Source organism: Lissotriton vulgaris, chromosome 2_1 (genome assembly GCF_964263255.1).
Source record: "Lissotriton vulgaris chromosome 2_1, aLisVul1.2, whole genome shotgun sequence".
In the NCBI taxonomy this organism is placed as follows: domain Eukaryota; kingdom Metazoa; phylum Chordata; class Amphibia; order Caudata; family Salamandridae; genus Lissotriton; species Lissotriton vulgaris.
The window spans coordinates 2,014,911,280-2,014,927,473 of NC_141687.1; the positions used below are offsets into that span (position 1 = coordinate 2,014,911,280).

A 16,194-nucleotide genomic window follows, 5' to 3' on the forward strand; every position below is an offset into this window, starting at 1 on the left:
TTTCCATATGTGGCAGTTCAAGAGGGTTTTTACAGTGTATTTGTGCCACTGTAATCCTAGTTCTTTATCTATTCGCCCAAAACGTTAATGAAAATAATAACTACTGAAATTTAGAAGAAAATAAAATGTTCGTCAAGACTCTGTAAAGGAGCTCTTTAAGTATTTCTCCATAAATAAAAATACATTTACACTATTAGCTAGAAGCTTATGATTTAATTAGGTTCAGTTTATTGATCTATATCTTACCATGTTCAACTTACCTTTACTCTTTCTTTACACAGAAAATAGGAAGTGGCCTGAAGAACATCAGCAGAATGTGTAGAATTATGATAGGTGTTTGTTGAATGATAATTTGATTCAATAACATGTAACCAAGACCTTAGGGTTGATTCGGAACACTTCAAAAATTCACAGACTCCAAATTGAGCAAATATTTTAAGACCAAGATAGACTAAAGGCCTACATGGAAAAAAGAAACAAGTCTATGTTTATACAATAAAAAGGTGGTGATTAGAAAAGAAGTTAAAAATATACATGCACGTTTAATTTTATGACCTGTATGTCATCATATCACCCTTACAGGAACATGGAATATATAATCATTTAAAATCCTCAGTTTAGACAGCAAAAAATATATTAAAATATAATGCCAAATCTAATCAAACCATCTCTAAGGAAGTATCAACATAATTTGTGCTTAAAATCAAACATTCACATTCTGTGAACCACTATATTCTGCTGTCAAGAGTTAAGCTGTGGAGGTTTCTGATCCAGCTCACAAAATAATAATATGTATATATTTGTTTTCTAAATGTGCAATCCTATCAGGCTAATTCAATAAAGACTTTGCCTCTGTTGCTTAAAAATTAATTGAGACAAGCACATTTTGCAAAATCCAGTCATTTACAGAAATGATAATGTTGTATGCCATTTACAAACTGCCTTTTATAGATTTACAAATTCACTCTAAGTCAACAACTCGTGAATTCACAAACATTAATTTGCACATTTTTTAACAAAAAAATAACAAAATTGCATATTGAGAGGTGGTGGCCTCATTGACAAACATAAAAAAGTTCCAAACCAATAACAATCCAGATCAGTCGGGAGAGTAGGGAGGTCTCAGGCTACGAGGTAAACGCCTCAAAGACTGAGATAATGGTGTGGAATGATGACGCGAGCAGATTTAAGGAGCAACTAAGCACAAGTGTCCGTTATTTAGGGCTAACCATCGTCAAAGATATCAGTCTGATCGCCCCCTCGAACTTTGCTGTAGTTGCAAAAGAATGTCGGAAGCTAATGAGAGCTTGGCAGCACCTCCCCCTGTCTTTATTAGGCAGAGTAAATCTGGAGAAAATGTCTATCCTACCGAAGGTTTCTTTTTTATTTAACACAATTCCACTTTCTTTTTACCCCTCTTTGTTGGCTAAGTTGCAGAGTGAAATTACTTCATTTATTTGGAATATTAAAAATCCAAGGATAGCCTGGAAGAAAATCAGGCGCTACAGGGAGAAGGGGGGGCTGGCGGGCCCAGATTTGCAGATCTATGCGTGGGCGTTTCAATTATCACACGCATGTATGCTCCTAAAAATGCCAACAGATGAGGGTATTGGGAGTATGTTTCTGGCTTTATTGAAGTGTGAAGGAGTTGGGCAGTCCGGCTACTTGTTTAAAATTGGTGACCCCAAATTCTTTAAAAAGGTTAAACTGAAGGTGCTGCAGGGTCTGGCAAGAACTTGGGCTACGGTGAGAACTTCAATAAAATTGGGGTACTACTCTAGCAGATCTCCAATATGGGATCTTCCCTTGGCTCCAGGCTGGGTGGGTGACATACTAGCACTCCCGCTTAGAGAGGCTAGAATAACAGTTTGGGGAGATCTGTTTCTGGAAGGGACCCTGCTTCCTTGGGAATATCTAGTAAGCAAGGTGGGGCCCAATCTCTCTAGATTTAAATATCTGCAAATATCGAGTTAGGCTCAAGCAGTAACCACCCAAACAGCACGCTGGAACAACATGTCATTAGGGGGAGGCAGTGAACTTGAATCTCTTTTGCTAGATAAACCGCAAGCAAAAAAGGAGATCTCTTTATGGTACAATCTGATCTTGGAAGAAACTGACGGCAATTTTCACCTTCCTGAGCTTTTGTGTGGAGACTCGATGCCGAGCCTGAATGTGAAAGATCTGTGGTTAATGTCCTGCAAGTACTGTGGGACTTAGTCAAACCAGCCTGGCTTCGTAGAAACCATCTTTTCACCCTACATAGGGCCTACTACTCCCCGCAGGGGTTGTCCAAGTTTTCCATGGGGGGGTCCAGTGGCTTGTGCACGTTGTGGCTTAAAAGAGGCCCCGGACACGCATATGTTCTTTGACTGTCCTCACCTAGCACCTTTTTGGGACTCTATCAGCAGCAAACTTTCATCTACTCTAGGATTCACAGTAGCGATTGATCTTCACATTGTCATCTTTGGAGTTGGGGACCAAATTCGTAGTCCAGCGAAGGATCTTCTGTTCTATTCCATCCTGGCGGCTCGCAGAGAAATCTGTAAGCATTGGAAGGATGCTTCCATCCCTTCCTTTCATGACAGGTGCTCTTCAATTCTCCAAATCTCGAAACTAGACCTCGCCAGGGCTGGGAAACAAAATAAGAGAGGTTTCTGGCATTTGATTGATTGGTCCCATTGAGTCTAGGTAACCCCCCCCCCCAGGTCCGATGATTACGTAGCCATGGTTCATTCTCCCTGCTATGCCAGTCTCTTCTTTCTTCTGGTACTCTGACAGGCAATAGCAATGGTGGCAACTGGCTCAATGGTTGTCATCTGCCATCCGGGTAACAAGGCGATCAGTGTGTGCCAGTCGTTGCTGTTGGGAATTTGTTGCCACTCCTTAATCGCCATTCCTGCCAGTCCAGACTGAGGCAGCACGACTAAACTCTTTTATACATTTCTTCCTTGTTTGGCTGTTTGGCAGTTGGAAACCGTGAACGTAAATGAGGATCAAAAAAAAAAACAATCCACATCAGTCGTGATTGAAATGCCCACCAGAGGCTGTTGACAATAAAAGAAGAAGCAGGAAGTGCAAAAAGATTAACTGAGTATGAAGTGAACATCTGAGAGGAGCAATTGACTTAAGCATGAGCGAATTTTGCGGATCTCGCGTTCGCAAATTTTGCGGATTTGCGGATTCGCAATCCGCAAAATCCGCGAATTCCCGCGAATTTTTTTTTTTTTGTGTTCGCCCGTGTTTCTGCCAGTTCGCGAGGGTTTTGTACACTTTCGCAAATTGCGAACTTACCTGTCGGGTCGCAAGTTTCGCGAACTTGTTGTTTCTACGTGCCCAGCCTGTTTGGGACACTCTTCTTCATCACTGCCACTCTCTGTCACCACTGCCACTCTCTGACTACTCATGCCACCCTCTGGCCCACCCATGCCACCCTCTGTTTCATCACCACACCCTCTGGTTGTCCAGTGTACATTATTTTCGGCAAAGCAAAGCACACCTTCCCTGCCTCAAGTGACCTGAATTAATTTGGGGCTGATTAATGTGTCACAGAATATTTTTTTAGCTGGCACCTGCTTCCTTAGTGCGCCCTGATTAGTGATCTTTTGCACTTGCTAAGTGCTTTCATTGTTGCAAAATTAGTTACAACACCTGCCCTGCCCCAACTGACAATAATGAATTAGGGGCTGATTAATGGATTTTAACTTCCAGCCTGGCTCCTGCTTGTCTCCCTTAGCTGTAATTCAGGACCTTTGTGGCATATGTGTAACTATTCTGAGGTTCAGAGCAGGGTCACATAATAGTTTCAACTGGCAACTGAACTCTGGAGGGGCCCCTCAGGAAGCACTACAGGAAATGGCTACTAATGATGAGCCTGAACTTTTGAACCTGGTAAGTAGTTACTTTCAGTTTTGCTAAGATCGTATTTCTGCAATTTTGCACTTATTCGCGGGGCGCGAACTCACGCGAACTCACACGAACTCACGCGAACAGTGCGAGCAGTGCGAGCAAAATCCGCTGCTCGCGGATTTGGCGGGAGATTCGCGAATCTCGCGGATTGCGGATTTCCCGAAAATCCGCAAAATCCGCGAGCGGAACGGATTTTCCGCCCATGCCTAAATTGACTGAAGGCTACAATACATGTTTTTACACAACTGCACTGAAGGTACCGGAAAGCACCAAAACACAATACAGTCTGGCATGAAGAGAAAAGCTATATGCATCATACATCTTGACATGGAAAAATGTCAAAAAAGGCTGTATGAATTCAGACGCTCTACCAAGGCGATTTGTGACATCAATTTAACTAAAGATAGGGAAGGTCCAGGTGGAGAGCCATCAAATCACATTTCCATAATACTCATGCTTAGTGCAGAATCGTGGCCAGCAACCAGACAACAATGCTATTACATATATGGCAACAAACACACAATCTTCCAATAGAAAATTTCAGACACGCCACTTTGCATACATCTAAGACAACAAAGATATGGCCATATAGGCACTCTTTACGAGTTGGCTAGTAAAATTGTACAATGATACTGTATCCAGAATCACCATTAGTGCAGGGTGAATCTGCCCATCTCTCATATGATACAATGTAGGATTCACTCCCCACAATAATCTGCTTGCGGAATATTCCCATTAGCTAATATTGCATACATAATATCATCAAAATATGTGAATTTGGAGAATGTAATGCCCTGGTATGAAGTAATACTGCACCAAGTAGACCACAGAAAAGGTTTCCACCTTCATGGTATTATTTTTGTATTTGATGCAGAGAACACCACAAGGCAATCAATCCTACAACCTGTTTCTGCTACCAAATTTCAACAAAAACCAAACATTTTGGTTGCAAAGGAGTGCTGAATTAGAATCAGTAACAATCTGTTGCTATGCTCTATAATAAGTGGTCGTCTAGTGACAACAGCCTGCAAATACCACAAAAAGTGTCAGGCAGCTGAAAATGATATTTTGGAACGGAGATAGAGTCCTCTCAGATGAGATACCACAGATAAAGTATTTTTGTTAAATATGTTTATTTGAGCCTAACAAGGCTCACAAACATTACATATACATTCCTAACACAGCAAATAAAACCATTGCCATAAAATGATTCAAACCCACCCATCCCTCATCTCCGTCAAACTACATTTGGGTTACCATAATGTAAAAATCACCTAATATATATTATCGGTAAATCAAATAATCAGAATACTGTCTGACTTCATCCAGTGTGTACAAACATCAGAAACAGCATCATACCAGTGTAATTGTATAGGAGTAAGAATAAAATGTTTAAAAAATACAATCAAAATTAATATTTTATATCTACCAGCTCAAAATATTTGTCAACCCTGTAGCATAGTTTAATATAGCTGCATTCCAAAATTAGAGATAATAGGTCTGGAGTATGTCGAATCTGGAGATCTCTAAAAATTGGTAATACCATTCTCTCCTTGCAATTTTAAAAGCACTACAAAAAATTAAAATATGACATAGTGTTAAAGTACAATGTGACCAACATGGGCAGAGATAGTCTATCTGACACACAACTTGCTCTCAAACACCGTCTCCCCCACCTACACATGCAGACCGATCAAAATGCCTTCTTAGCCTGCTGGACGAGGAACATGATACCGAAAAGCTACACAATTGCTATCCTCATATATCTAATACCAACACTAATGACACACCTTCTGCAAGCCAACAAAATACTGCTCACTCCTCTACAAAGCAAAATCACATTATCACCAAATCACATTCTCTAAATGGTCTACTAATAAATACTCGATCGCTCTCTAAAAACAAACATCACATCTACAACCTTCTCACTAATGCAAAACCCCGATTAGAGCAAGAGGGGGACAATGAGTCACTGATGAACATCTGCCAACTTTTGTTAAGATGGGGCTGGGACTTGCAAACCAAATAGATGACCTCACCTTTTTTTCTCAAGAATAATGTGGGGGCCACGCCATTTGTCCCAGAGAGCTGCTGGGTTCACTGGCTCCAACACACACTTCTTTTTGTCCTGGCTAGTAAACAGTCAGTACAGCCTTTTGGCCATGCCAAGATTTCTGAAGCTCCTAGCTGGCCTCAAGGGTTTTGCTGGCCTTCTTCATGTAGTCAACAATATGTGAACGCAGGCGAAGGACATAGTACACAATATTCTGTTTAGGAGGTTTGAGAGGCTGCTCCCAGCCCTCCTTAACCAGACAAGAGGGACTCCTAACAGGATGCCCAAACAGAAGTTCAAATGGACTGTATCCAACCCCCTTCTGTATAAGCTCTCTGTAGGCAAAGAGAAGGCAGGGTAGTAGGACATCCCATTTTTGCCTGAGCTTTTCTGGGAGCCCCATGATCATACCCTTGAGGGTCTGGTTGAACCTTTCAACAAGCCCATTGCACTGTGGATGGTAGGGTGTGGTAAACGTGTAGATTCCTCCACACTCTTTCCACATAACAGTAATATAACTAGACATGACGTTTTTACCTCTGTCTTAAGACCTTCTTAGGGAAACCCACTCTGGAAAAGACTCCCAGAAGGGCCCTGGCCAACACAGGAGCTGTAGTGGTCGTAAAGGGAATAGCCTCTGTATACCTAGTGGCATGGTCCGCCACCACTAGGATGTAACTGTGTTCAGATGCTGTTGGCGGGTTTAAGGGACCAACATTGTCTATACCTACCCTCTCCAAGGAAACCCAACCACTGGGAGTGGGATTGAGGGGGTCTTTGTAGTGCCACCTGACTTACCACTGGCTTGGCAAGTGACACAGGAGCGACAACATTCCTTGGTGTCTTCAGACAAGTGGGGCCAGTAAAAATGAGGGACAAGCCTGTCCCAAGTCTTGCTTTGCCAAAGATGTCCTGCAAGGGAAATGTCATGTGCCAGGGATAGAAACAAAAACGGAACTTCTGAGGTATTACAAACCTCCTGGTGGCACTAGACTCTCTACACTCAGAGAACAAGAGCCCATCTTCCTAAAAGATCATATGGGACCCACTGACATTCACAGCCTCCTCAGCAGCAGCTTGCTGCCTGAGCTGTTCAAGAGAGGGGCAGGATATGTTCTCCAAACTCAAGTCTGCCCTGGAAGGCCCCCCTGCCCCAAGAACACTGACCGCTCATTCCCAGGTTCCTCTGGGGCAGTTTCTTCACAGGGACGGAGATCATCTCCCTCAGGAGACTGACTCTCAGTAGGAGTTTGGGAGGAGGATAAATCTTCACCCTTCCTGCTCCTTCTTTTAGGAGCCAGCTGGTCCATCTTTTCAGGATCCAGTGCTCCGTCAGTGCTTTGTTGTTTGGCCTGAGCCCTGGTGACAAATGTAAAAACAACAGTTGATGGAAAGAATGCAGAACAATGTCATACATTCAACCCAGTACAGAGATCTGGGCCTAAATCCATCATGTTTTGCTCACCATGCCATTCCAGTTTGAACCCAGCCATATGCAAATCAGTCTTGAACCTGTGTCCCATGGGAACAATTCAGCCAGAACTGCCAAGCCAGGACATCCTTGTACTGGAAACAAGCATCGTAAGATGGTTTTGGGCTTTCAGCCGCAATCAGCCAGGATAGCTTGATTCCAGTGGCATGGAGAGCACAGGACTCACGTCGGAGCATACCCGTCCCACTCGGGGTGACAAATACAAAAACAACAGTTGATGGAAAGAATGCAGAACAATGTCATACATTCACCCCAGTACAGAGATCTGGGCCTAAATCCATCATTTTTTTTTCTCACCATGCCGTTCCAGTTTGAACCCAGCCATATGCAAATCAGTCTTGACCATGTGCCCCATGGGAACAGTTCACCTCGAACTGCCAAGCCTGGTGACAGCAAATGCACAAATGCACAGGAAGAGATTCCCCTCATCTCGGCATGTGTCCGAACGCCACTTCAGACCAGGCTGCAGTTTCTAAATCATTGCCCTAATGACAATCTTAAGGTAGGTCCAGAGAAACCACAACTCTTTTAGGGCCAGTAACCCCTCTCCAACGGACCTTCAAAACAGCCAAGAAGTGATAAGTCCTGACATTGCTGACGTTGGTCACTTGGTACAGTTGGACAAGTTTCTCTGTCGCCATAGTGACACAGGCCCCTCTAAGCCATGGATTCTTTTCCATGAATCAAAGGCTGTTGCCTTCACTTGCCCAAGTTAGTGGGACTTACAAGTAAAGTGGCAAGATCCATGTCACTGTCACAGACAATGACAGCCTGAGTGGGTGCTCTGACTAGGCCAGAACCCAAGGCTAACCCTGCTAAACCTTTGGGAGTTGTAATACCATTTGTACTTGTGCTAGGAGGACTAGTTGCCTTAGGGGCAGTAGTAGAAGCTTCCTTGGTGATGGCCTTAGGACTATAGCACCCCTTGGCCTTTAGTCCTTTATCCTTACACAGGTAGCAGCAAGGTTTCTTTTTAGAGCTGTTAGAGTTTTGGGACTCGCCCCCAGAGGCAGGTTTTTGGGGACCTTGAGAGGATTCATTTTTGTCTTCCCACAACTCTTCTCTTGGGCCTTAAAAGAATCTTGCTTCTTCTGGTCACCTACACCCCCATTATTTTTCTGCTTAACCCTGGTACGTACCTATTTGTCTGCCTTCTTTTCCAATTCTTGTAGAGAGGTCAGATCAGAGTCCACCAGGTAATAGTGCAGTTGGTGATTCTGACAATTATTAAGGATGTGCTCCCTCATCAACAAAGTCTCCAATCCCTCATAGTCCTGTACCTTGGTTCCATGAAGCCAGTCTTCCAGAGCCTTAATGCACTGGCTTAAATGGGTGCCTTCTATGTATCCCTGAACTTGACCCTGTGCTGGTCAAACCAAGTCCATCTATGAGGGCACTCTTCAAGACTGAGTAATTATCAGCATCATCTTCTCTGAAAAGTTAGGAGCTTGTCTCTACCATTGTTAGCAAAGGAGAGCCATAGGATAGCTGCCCACTGCCTTAGTGGGACCTTCTGAACCTTACAGGCCCTCTCCAAAGCAGTGATCCCTTTATGGATATCACCCCCCCTTCTAGTAAGGAGGGATTATTCTGCACAGGTTTATAGTATCAAAGGATGGTTCCCTGACTCTAGGTACACCCGTGCTGCCACCATGGGACTCTAGTCCCAAATTCTTCTTAGCTCTCTGGACTTTCAGGGTCTCTTTATCAAGGGCCAACTGTTCTTGCTTGAGTCTAACTCTCTCAAGTTTGATCAGGTGGTATTTCATCTCTAAAGAGAGTCCTACCTCTTGCTAGAGAATGAGGTCCCTATGGAATTAACAGAAGCAATGGAATTGACAGAGGAGGACCTACATCTCCCCTGCATTCTCTGCACCCTCCCAGGAGGAAGAAAGGTGGACCTGCCGATAGGGACACCCTCTGTACTGTCAGTTAAATTCCCTGGGGTTCAGAGTTTACCAGGGTACAGTCATCAGAAACCTTCTGGTCATACTCAAAATTAAGGATACTGGGGGCAACTACTCCTGACCCATCTTCTGGAGCATCCCCACCCACTTTGTCCTGCTCTGCTGGCCTATCAGGATTCTGGAGGTCATATAGTATAGGCAGCTCTAACAGGTGCTTAGTGGAGGGGTTAATACTGGTCTTTAACTGTCTAGAGGTACACAGGGTCCTCAGTTCCTGGAACTTAAGACCATTGTATTTAGAGGGTTGGGACCCACTGGGTTCCATAACTAAAGAAATGGTGACTAGGTGTAGTGTGGTGTAGAACCTACCTACCCTAGAGAAAACTAAACTTTTAAAGATTGGAGAAAGGGTTGTGCTAGGCCTTTAACAACCATTCTAATAGTTCAGTAGAACGTACCTCTTTTCAAAAAGCTTTTTATATGTGCCTAAAGCTAGTGATGGTTTTTCATTTAATCCACACAGAGATTAGCTGGTAAAACAGTGCAGGGTTAAATCCCAACTGTGCACCAAAGTAGGAGGGTAGCTTAGTACATGGCGCACACTTGTTAAAATGAAGCACCTTGCACTAATACAGACAACCCTTATGGTGATTTTAGTGGATTTAGACAACCATAGAAACCTTTCTAAGTAGTAGCTATGGAGAGCAGCCTTCAGGCTTATCCCAGAGGGTGAACAGCAATGACAACGCGGGGATTACCCCGGACTGCCATTACAACGCAGGAATTACAATGAAAGTCGTTACAACGACTTTCCCTGGAGGGCGCTCTTGGATAGGGAATAGTTTAATTTTCTATCCAACTTCTTCCCTACTGTCAATGTGGGCTGGAGTTGGAATAGAAAATTAAACTATTCCACTATCCAGCGCCCTCCAGCGAAAGTCGTTGTAACAACTTTCCTTGTAATTCCTGCGTTGTAATGGCACGCGTGGTAATACCATGCATTGTCATGTCATACAACCGCCCAGAGGGGGTGTTAAGCAGCTTGTTTTACCAGAACTAATCATGTAGTGTAGGTTAAACTAAAATAAAACATCCAGTGTAGTCACAAAAATAGTTTTATTTATTATACACTCTCACTAACACATTGGTATATCTTCTATCCAGAGATATCAAGACAATACATACAATGTTTCCAAAGGAAACAGGTAAGTAAGCACATATACACAGTAGTCTCCAGGGGGAGACTAAGCCATATACTAAAGAAGAGGAATGCGAACTGTGACTGAAGTCGAGACTTGACTCAGAAGAGTTGGGAAACCAAGAAACCACCCGAGATAAGTACCCAGGAATCCAACACAGGCTGTGTGCAGAGTGGAAACACTGTGTGCAGAGTGGAAACACAGCGCATACTCAATGCAAGTCAATGGGAAATTATCCGTTGCTGTTTGGAAGAAGGACCCTTCCCAGTAGACCCTGAAGAAACCCTGTGGAGGATGGAAGGTTGGCGAGTCACCCATCCATGGATACCCCAGGAACCAGGATGCCTACACCAGGGAAGCCGGGTGCATAGATGCAAACTGACATCAGAAACCGCCATAGACCATCATAGACCACAATGGAGGACTTCAGTAAAGATGCCGCTGGCAAAGAAGGTGAAAGAGTACGGTGGAATTCAAGGATGGATTCTTGAAGAGAAGTACCTCCAAGCCGTGGAGAAAGAGTCCATGCCACTCTGAAGTGACAATGAGGCACGCAAGACCAATGACCACCGATGACAAAAGATGCAGCAGAGCTGACGTTGACTTTTTTGCTGCAGCTGTGAGGATCAGGTGATGCTGTCGAAGACCAGAAGACCAGGGGTCCGTTGTCTGGCAGGAGCACCAACAAGCCCTGGCAGCAGCAACATACATGGAAAGCAAAGAAGTTGCAGGGTCGGGACCAACAAGGTCAAGGTGACTCACCAAATGCAGGAGAGTCAGAGCAGGCCCTAAGCAAGGAAGTGACTACTTCACACCAAGGGATATTACTTTGGGTGTCTTTAATGCCCAAAGGCCTGGAGAAGAACCTGGCACAGATGACCCAGAAGACTGGCAGAATGACAAGACCAGGAGCAGCAGGAGTCTTCTTTGATGCAGTCCTGGTTCCAGGCGAAGTCCAGAGTAATCCAAGGTGCCCAGACGGTTGAAGTTGAAGTGGTTTTGGATCTTAATCTTGTCCCACGACGAATCTGAAGAGCCATCCACGGATAAGCCCTTAAGGGTAACTAAGGAAAGGGTTGGTCAGGGAATCCTCCCAGAGGAGGGGCTGAACAGAGGGGAGGATACTCCCATGCCCTTCGTCCAGTTTCATGCCAGGGTGGGAGCCAACGGGTCCCTAAACTGGTCCAACTGGACTATGCAATGACAGCACCAAATGTGTCCTTCAAAGCAGTCTGGTGACGCTAGCAAGCGCCCCCCCCCCGTATCCTGATACACTAAGTATTGTCTGGGAGGTGTTCTACCTTCCCCTGCTCAAGCTCAGCAGCAGGAGGGTATAATAGTTGTGTCTGGGGTTTGCAGCAGTACTAGCTTGCTGTTAGACCCTGAAATGTTGGAACTGGGAATACCCCACCCCCCCCAGTACATGGGATCCTACATCCAACACTGTAATCAGTGTTGGAGTAGACTTGCAACATGTTTGATTCCAAACATGACCGGTTTCGGTGCAGCCAATATATAGTTAGACATCTTGCAGTTGACTTGATGTGCACAGTATGTATTAAATGGCTGACAACACTTACAAAGCCTGGAGATTCGACTCCTGGGTTTCTAGGGGGTGTCCTGCTCATGCAGGGTACCCTCACACTCATAACTTAGCACCCTGCCTTCAGGATTGAAAGGCCTGCCTTAGGGGTGACTTGTAGGTGTTGTGCAGTGACCTCAGATATAAGGATGCTGCTATCTCTGGTGAGTGGTGCTAGCACCAGCTCACACAGGCAGCAATGGAAGGCCTGTAGCCACAGTTTGAGTGGTCTTCCATGAGGGGCATAATACATGCTGTAGCCCATGGGAGACCTCTGGTGTACTACCTATGCCCTGGGTACCTTAGTACCATGAGAAGGGACTTAGAAAGGTACACCAGTAGCCAATTGGGAAGGTAACAAAGTACTTACCATAGTAAAATTTAGGGAGAGAGCACAGTGACTAGTCCGAAAACAGAATAAGGCCAGCAAAAAGTGGGAGTAACCATGAAGGCATATCCTACTTTTCTACACAGCCCCTTCAGATACCCATTTGCAGTTGGAGACCTAACGAGAGAGGGATGGTCTGGCAGCTGCAAACAAAGCGGATAGAGCAGAAAGATAACCCTCAAGAGTACCCAACCCAGAGCCCTGCTTGGCAAGGGTTAGAATGAATAGTAAAATAATAGAAAGAGGGTCAATAGACATTTCTGTACAGTAGGATACAAATTTCTGCCAACAGCAGGCGTAAACGGTCTTAGTGGACAGTCGCCCAGCCGCCAAAATAACATTGCATACTACAGGAGGAAGGTCAAAAGCCATCAATTGCCGCCGCTCATTGTCCATGCACGGAGGGGAAGGGTTGACAGGTTTGGGTGGAGGACCCTTCCCTGCTGCTGCGACAGAAAATCCTCCTGAAGGAGCAGCCTGATCGTAAGATCCTTGCTTATTTTCGTAAGTTCTGGATACCAGACTCTCCTTGACCAGTCCGGAGCCACAAGAATGACTTTGGGCCCGGTCATTCCTGATCTTCTTCAGAACGCTGGGCAGGAGTGGTATGGGTGGAAAGGCATTCAGTAGGCCTGAGCTCCACTTGCAAGGTGTCGCCGTGCGACAGCCACCTTGGAAACTCCAGCATGCATTATTGCTAACACTGTGCATTCTGTTCGGAGGTGAACAGATCTAACCAAGGAAATTCCCAGCGCTGAAAAAGACCTTGCGCGAGATCCGAATAGAGACGTCATTCTAGGCATCAATGGCAGAATTTGTTCAACCTGGCGTTCAGAAAACCTCTCGACAAAGGGTCCACAACCCCACCCTGCGCCCTGCTTGTTGCGGTACCATATGGTGGTAGTGTTGTCTGTAAATTCCTGCACTAACTTCCCCTTGACAGAGGGAAGAAAGGCCTTCAATGCCAATCGAATCACTCGAAGCTCCAACAAATTCATGTGGAGGCAAGACTGCCAGAGACCAGTGTCCCCTATTTCCACCTCTCCCAGATAGCGGCCCCATCCCAGAAGTGACGCATCTGTCATAACTGTGAGATCTGGTTGGGGAAGGGAGAGTTCCTTACTAGATTTGGACCGCATCGTGAGATTTTCCCGATGTTGCGCCCACTAGAACTTCAGGTCCCATTGCAGAGCCAGCATACGCCACCTGGCATGCTTTAGCAACAGGATGTAAGAGGCCGCAGGAGGCTGTGAGGCCCAACAGCCTCAGAGTCAGCCTCACCGAAATGTAGGATCGAGGCTGAAACATCAGAATCATAACCTGAATATACTGGACTCACTACTCAGGAGGATAGGCCTGAAACTGCACTGTGTCCAGGTAGCACTGATGAAAGGAAGCATTTGAGAACGAGACAGGTGTGATGTTGCCACGTTTATAGAGAACCCCAGTAAATGTAGGAGGTTTGCCATAGTCTGAAGGTGGGAGACAACAGCCTGGGGCGAGGACGCCTTCAACAGCCAGTCGTCGAGGTAGGGGAAGACTGACACCCCTAACCTGCGCAGATGAGGTGTGACCACTGCCATTACCTTGGTGAACACCCAATGGGCACTGGTAAGGCCGAAGGGAAGCACAGTAAACTGAAAGTGCTTGTGGCCTACTTTGACCGCAGGTAATGCCTGTGGCCAGGAATGATGGGCATGTACAAATACACACCCTACAGGTCCAATTCTACCATCCAGTCTTCTTGCTTTAGGGAAGACAATACCTGCGCTACAGTAAGTATCTTGAACTTTTTCTTCTTGAGGAAGAGATTGACGGTCCGAAGAACTAAAATGGACTGCAACCTTTTGTTCTTTTTCAGAATCACAAAGTAGCAGGAATAACAGACACTGCCTACTTCTGAATCCAGGACCCTATCTATATCTCCCTTGGCCAGGAGAGCTGCAATTTTGAATGATCCTCCACCAGCGGTTCTTGATTGAGAAGAATGGGAGGAAAAAAAAGGAAAGGCAGAGAATAGTTCTCCTGAATAATCTGCAAGACCCACTTGTTGGACCTCTAATGGGGGAAATGATGATGGATTCTCCCACCAACTGGCGTAGCGTGGTCTTGCAGATTCAGACTAGGGGTGCTTGAAGGCTGCGAGGGCAGGGTGTCCGACAACTTCTGGCTTCCATTCCTTGGTTGGAATTAATCTTGTCCATGTCCCCACACAACTTGGGAAGTCTGCGCAGGACGATGGCTAGGATAGGGCTGATATACCTAGAAACCCCTTCCGTTGCCACAAAAGAGGCACACTAGACAGGCCACGTGGAGTAGAAGAGAGGCTCAAAGACCTGACCGTAGCTCAAGAGTCCTTGAACAGCACTAGGGTTGAGTCTGTCTTCTCCCCAAAAAGGTGGGATCCATCAAAAGGCATGTCCATCAAGTTTGACTGGACATTGCAGGAGAAGCCAGTTGTTCTAAGGACGACATCGCGCCGCAAGGCCACTGTCGATGAAATCGATCTTCCCAGCAAATCAGTCATGTCAAGGCCACACCTTATGGCAAATTTTGCTGTATCTCTCTTGTCCTTAACCGCCTAAAAGAGCCTAGCCTGGGCTTCCTCCAGGGCTTGTGGTAGCACTTGTACCACCATCTCCCAAAGAGAGTGGAAGAAACGGCCCAATAAGCATGCAGTATTCACCAACCACAATGCCAGGCTGGAGGAAGAAAACAACTTCTTTCTAAGTGATTCCAGCCTCTTGGACTCCCTATCTGGAAGTGAGGAAGGGAACGCACCATGGGAGATAGAAGCCGTCACCACCAAGCGTTCAGGGGTGGGGTGTTGGCTCACCCAGAACTCTGCGAGGGCGGCATGCAATTGTCATATTCACAGGAGGCTCTGTGCTAGGCTTGAACCACGTGCCTAGAAGGACATCAGTAGGTGCTTCATTGAAGAGCAAAAGGGGTTCAGCGGTGGAAGCCCAAGCTGAAGCACTACGGTCAGAAGATTAGTTCTGATCTGCACAGAGGGCAACTCCAGTCCGAGGCCCTTCAGCTCCTCTCTTAACTACCATGGCATAAGATGCTCCCTCCTCCATAACCACAGTTGACTGGGTGAGCATGCCAGTATCCGGGTAAGTGTACAGTCCACTGGCCTCCCCAAGACCCCCATACCAGTCCATATGGTCTGCAGAAACATCCTCTTGTTCTAAAGGATCCATAGACCCCTCACAGTCCTCTCCCGAGCCAAAAACATCCTCAAAATGTTCAGGCGACAACACAGAACCCATAGGTGCAATGGGCGTTCAACTCCGTGTTGTCGGGAATAAGGATAGGGGTGGCACTGCCGGTGGCCGCCTGGGGCACTGACTTCGGGTCCCACAGCAGGGAAGGTTGTTATGGCACGACTGGCGTCAACCCAGATCTGGGATCGGATCCCTGATGCCCCACCAGTGTTGTGGCCAGAGCAGATGGTGTAGAATCTGATGGGGCCCCTTTAGACCCAGTGGGGCCAGAGGACTCACCAGAGGGTTTGGCCCGCTCAAATACACAGCACATGGCTTCATAAAAATCTTTAGTTTGAGCAGTGGTTGCTCCGACCCCCGGGAAGCAGAACCGCGCCTACAGAGTCGGTGCTCCTTACCTTGTTTGTCAATGGATGACAGTTGAGGAGAAGATGAAG

At 45.9% G+C, this 16,194-nt stretch overlaps 1 protein-coding gene across 2 annotated transcripts in view; it reads right to left on the reverse strand.

The window, feature by feature from the left end:
• The window catches only part of PDE8A (phosphodiesterase 8A), a 2,218,572-nt gene that overhangs the window by 254,568 nt on the left and 1,947,810 nt on the right, over positions 1-16,194 (reverse strand). For both annotated transcript variants that reach the window (XM_086958243.1, XM_086958242.1), the window contains exon 17: positions 261-459. In XM_086958243.1, the coding sequence (XP_086814369.1) occupies positions 261-459 (199 nt within the window). The remainder of the gene's footprint in view (positions 1-260; positions 460-16,194) is intronic.